This window comes from Glossina fuscipes, unplaced genomic scaffold, assembly GCF_014805625.2.
Source record: "Glossina fuscipes isolate IAEA_lab_2018 unplaced genomic scaffold, Yale_Gfus_2 128, whole genome shotgun sequence".
NCBI classification, from domain to species: domain Eukaryota; kingdom Metazoa; phylum Arthropoda; class Insecta; order Diptera; family Glossinidae; genus Glossina; species Glossina fuscipes.
The window spans coordinates 67,261-72,491 of NW_023998471.1; the positions used below are offsets into that span (position 1 = coordinate 67,261).

General features: G+C 37.9%; 1 protein-coding gene across 1 annotated transcript; it reads right to left on the reverse strand.

Moving 5' to 3' along the window:
• Nucleotides 1-2,658: 2,658 nt before the first annotated feature.
• On the reverse strand, nt 2,659-4,578 carry LOC119640774 (proteoglycan 4-like). Its single transcript, XM_038039000.1, has one exon. The coding sequence runs from the start codon at nt 4,576-4,578 to the stop codon at nt 2,659-2,661; it is 1,920 nt and encodes a 639-aa protein (XP_037894928.1).
• Between the last annotated feature and the right edge of the window lie 653 nt (nt 4,579-5,231).

Consider the following 5,231-nt stretch of genomic DNA (forward strand, 5'->3'; position numbering starts at 1 on the left):
CTGCTTTTGATATTTTTTGGAAGGTCTCGTGGGCCCTTCGCTCTCGTCGCTGTCTGCGCTGCTGGCATTTGTAGACTGGGCTGTCGGCCCCCGCCATTCCTCGTCTTCGTTGTACATGGGATCTGTTGAACTATCGGCATAGGGATGTTCTGATTGCGTGTTGTCTGCTTCCCATAGACTTTTCATTTCTTCTTCCGATTCAGTGTCCTTTGTAATTTGTGACTGTTTCCATACCTTTCCCGTTTGTAACGTAAAATCCGGAATTGGTGTTTTTTTAGAAGTGTCTTTTGGAGTACGATGAGGACACTCGCACAACGATGGGAAATGTCGTTCCAACTGCAAAATTAAGAATATTAAGTGATTTAAAAGGAATAAGAGACGTAACTTACGTAAACAAAAAGAAATTGACCGATTCCATAAGTCAGCACCATGACTAAGAAAAACTTGAAAGCTTCAACACATAAATTTACGCTCAAGCTTAAAGAGCCTATTACCAAACGCTTTGTATAACATTCGAATTTCGAAATCATGGTTCCATAATTAATTCTTACTCCGGCTTATGGTTTAATTTTTATCATAATTTTTTTTTTTTACTTTAATTTTGTTGTTTCTCATGAGATTAATATAAATAATTTTAAAAAAAATGTCAATTGAAAATGACAAATAATAAATGGCATAATGTTCTCTGGCGCAATATAATATTATATATAATGCTTTGCAAATGAAATGTTCGTAAGACTGTCATAGTCAGTTAGTTTCCTTTACAAAATCATTAAATTAAGTAATTACAATTACGTTAAAAAAAAAAAATCGCCCATATATAAAAATTGTTTATAGGTGGACCTTTTGCTACTTAGCTAATTTCTTGATTTTCTATATCCAAAAAAAATGTATATGTACACTTGAGATAAGATCGAAAATAGCATTCGAAAAATTACGGAAATAGAAGACTGAACATTTTCAGTCAATACAGCGTGTCATTTTCCGTCTGGTTCGACAGTGTATACGAAAAACAAGACCACGCCTGCGTCTGAGTTCCCTTCTAAGCCCTGCTGTACAAGCACTTTCCTTGCGGTAAAACGTAATGAGATTTGCAAATGGTCACAAAAATAATGAGAACATGAGATTCCGGTTATGTTAAAACGGGATGAATTTTTCTATCCATACAGAAAAGAGTCTCATATCGAGCGATCAGCAACCGCCGCGTATCTGTGAGTTTACAAAGCAAGGCCATCAACTCGGCATATCTTGGTTCCATGTTCGATCCGCTAAACCATATTTTTATCAGGTTTGGTATATGGTTGCAGCTATAATGAATGTTCGGTCAGTGAAGAAATAAAACGTTACGTTCAGATATACACCTCCCACTCTACGGCATCTCCCTGTCTCTCTCTTCTTTCCCCTTCTTGCTCAACGTAATAGAGAGCCTCCCGCGCGGGAGTGCAAGAAAAAAAAACCAGCAGTGGCAGTGCAATTTATTGGTGAACATTAATACCCAGTTGAACGATTGGTTTGGAGTAACCAGTATTTTACGAAGAACGATACGGCTGGCTAATGTTAGATAAATTCATGAAGAATAATTTTTTTCAGCCAACATATGATACACCGAAGATTATCGGCTCACTTTACGATCTTCATTGCTGGCATTGAAGCAACCAAATCGGCTATAAACTAGTCTCTCGAATACGTCCAAAAGTCCATAACATATCCTGGCTTCGTACTTGTGGCCAAGTAAGCTTTAGATGCTAGAATCTTTAAGATTTTAGCCTTAGCATTTGTTTTTTTTGGCTAATAGTAATAGAAATAATATTCTGACTTCTTAATCGCTATCGAATCCTTTTCAAAAATAAAAAGGTGATTGAAGGGCGAAGGTATGATAGACAGAATAAGAAATTACAGTTATAACTAAAACATTGTCGAACCCATACTGAAATCGTTAACTTACCACGTTTCTTTAATGACTTAAATAATTAGATATTCCTTTATTGTCCGATAGCTCTAAGTGTAATTCGGCGCCAAACTTACTATTAGCTTGCGCAATTAGGATAAGCTCTTCAGGTAAAAAAGTTCATGTGTACACTTTATTTCCTTTTGTTTAAAATTCTGGAATCGCTGTAGTTCCTTTTTTTTTATTCTTCTCTTAGATTTCCTCTCCTTGTTCACAAGCGCCTGCTTGAATGGCTTCTTTTTTTACACATACTCCGATGAAAGTGGTACGTCAGTCACTCTTTTGTATTGTTTGCAACAGGCCTGTAACAGTTGTAAAAGTAAAAAAAAAGTTTACCGTCTGGAGTAATATGTCAAAAATAGTGAAACAGAAAAGTTAACTATTATCTTTACAAAAGGTATGTCCGTATCAGCAAATTGAAAATGCTACTCAATAACTAAATCAATGTTCTGAAAATTGGTATAAAACCAATGTATTCATTTAATTCAATACTATATAATTTACATATATTTACAAAAAATTTTTCATAAATCACAGACTTCACATCTTTACCTTTATAAGCTACTCTTCTTTCAAAGCGCAAGACTACGTCTTTCTTTTATACTTTGTTTCAAACTCATTCTCTCTCGCTCTCCAAAATCCATAATGCTCTTATTACTCTCTTATTACTTTTATAAGTTTACAATATATATAGGATATGAATTAGATTTTCATCCAGTCTTACGGCGAGGGGGCGAACGCTGCTTTTTCGAAGTTTCCGGAGACGGAGAATGGTTTTCGGATTTCGTGCCTTCTGATTTCCTAGCAGCCGCTCGATTTTTTTCACCCAAATTACGCCCGGTTACACTTTCTTTTGGAGTACTTGCTGATGTCGCTTTATCTTCGTGCGTTTCTGCAGGTAATGGAGAAGATAGTGATGGGGAAACGGGATCCCAAGTATCTGAAGCGACCCGATGCACTTTCGGTGTTCCTTTTAGAAAGGATTGAGCTGGACTAGAGTTGGATTCCTCCATTTTATGTGACTCAAACTCATCGCGCAGTTTTCTTCCGCGTGTAGGGTCCCTATCTTCTCGTGATTTTTGATGTATTGCCACCTTACGGGATACGGCCGTTCCATCATATATTACATATGGTGTTGATTGACTTCGTAAAGGAGATGTACCTTCACGTGGGCTTTTAGGTGTTGAAGTGTTGGCAGGTGCGGAAGCCGACATCGACTCATCAATTTCATTTGCTTCCAATTCTTCTACACGCCCGCTCCTTTCCAAAGGAGGTCTATCTCCACGTGAGTGTTTAGAGGTTGGAATAATTATGTTCTTTTTTTTTGTGCTAGGTATCAATCTATCCACTCCATATGGATCTACTACATATGGCGTTGATTGGTTTTGTAAAGGCGATGTGTCTTTACTTAGAGGTGTTGATTTACTGGGACATGCAAAGGTAAACATCGATACGTCCTTATCATCCAAAGGTGATTTATCCCGTGGTTTTTTAGGTGTTCGTGACACTGGAACACCAATTGATGGTGCAGATGGGTTCCAAGTATCTGAAGCAACACGCCGCACTTTCGGCGTCCCTTTTAGATAGACTTCACTCAAATAACGTTCTAGTCTCGAATCAGCTGATTTTCTGAAATCTTTTGGTATATAAGCCGGTCTGTCCACTTCTTCGCTCATTTTATATGCATCTATATTTCGGCGTAAAGGTCTTGATATATGGGGTTCAACCGATTGTGGTTCATATTGTTCTCTCTTTAAACTATCCCTTTTCTGGATTCCATCCCGAACTTCCTCCGTCCGTCGTGTTTCTTTTGTTGCTTGATCATGTTTTCTGCGTACAGGAGGTTGCATTTCTAGCATTTTTGGTTTATTGATCTCTTTGGTTTCATGGGTTGGCTTAAATGGCTCAGATGGAACTTGTTCGCTTTGTTTTTTTATGTTTTCATCTGCAATTGCTCCATCTGGATTTCTAGGTTTCGCGGATGAAGTTAGTTCACCTTGTTCTTTCCTTGATATAGGAAGTGGCTCGGATCCCGCAGATGTCATTAGCAATTGTTGCTCCTCTTTCTTCCTATAAGGTTCCTTTTCTTGCTTTACTGTTTTCGACGAATTAGGCTCCTTATTCTGTTCATTTTTACCTTCGGATCCACAGCAAAAGCCAACCATTTTAGCCCAACAGCCCTTTTCGATTGTTGTTGGTTTAGTCTCTTCCAACTCTCCCTTCAACACAGCTCTGCGCTCCGTCTTATGTGCTACTTCGCCCTTAGTTTCTATTCGTTTTCTGCTTGTAGGGGATGTAATGGCTCCCTCAGTTGCTATCGCTTCATCTGGTTTTCTGAATTTCTCAGATACTTTTGATTCAGCTTTTTTACTGGATCCAGCAGACGGCTTGAGCCCATCAGATGGTTTTTGTTGTCCGTGTACAGGGCTCGACCGGAGTCCTTCAGACGGAGCAGGAGACGGGTTGATTGTGTCAGTGGACTGCATTTCATAGGTTTCTCCCTTCACAAGACGTGGCTTGGCTTTTCCAGATGGTGCAGAGTCCAGCTTTTGGTCTGTCTCGGGTGCTTTCCTCTTTAGCATTGTAAGGTGACGCCCTTGAGCGTCTTCTCCTCTATATTTCGTTTCCATATCGCCTATCTCCTCCACGTTTCTAATTCCAATTTCTCTTCTAGCAACAGTGTGTAATTCGAATCTATGGTATGCTATTGGATGACCTCTAGCCCTTTCAGCCTATCATCGAAAAAAAAAACAAGTGAAGTTAATGTTTTCCATCTATTTTAATAATGTACTTACGAAATAAAATAAACTGTAAGCGATTCCCACCGCTAGAAGTAGTACAAAACAGAACTTTGCCACTTGGAATGCAACATACCACAGGCAGCTGCACAAAATTACGACCGCAGATCTCAAAACAAGCGCGCAAGCCTTACCGACGTTTATTATCGCCTGCTTCAACATTTTGCCATTTCTTTAAGGGTAACTTATTTATGAATAGATCTTCTTTTTCTCAATGCAGAGATATTGATTTCATAGAGATTTATGTGAAAATTCGTATTAATGTAAGCCCAAAAAGTTCGAATGCCAAACAATAAAAAATTTTTAATTATCTCATTTAGTTCAAATAATATGCCATTTCCAAATTTTTTTACGTATATTTATAAAAATAAAAGTGTTCGCACTGATCGAAGTTTAGGTACTTTTATATTTTAAAGTAGGCAAAATATATAAATGTATGTACTGTATATATAATATAATACAAAGCTACTACGTGTTTCTTCATC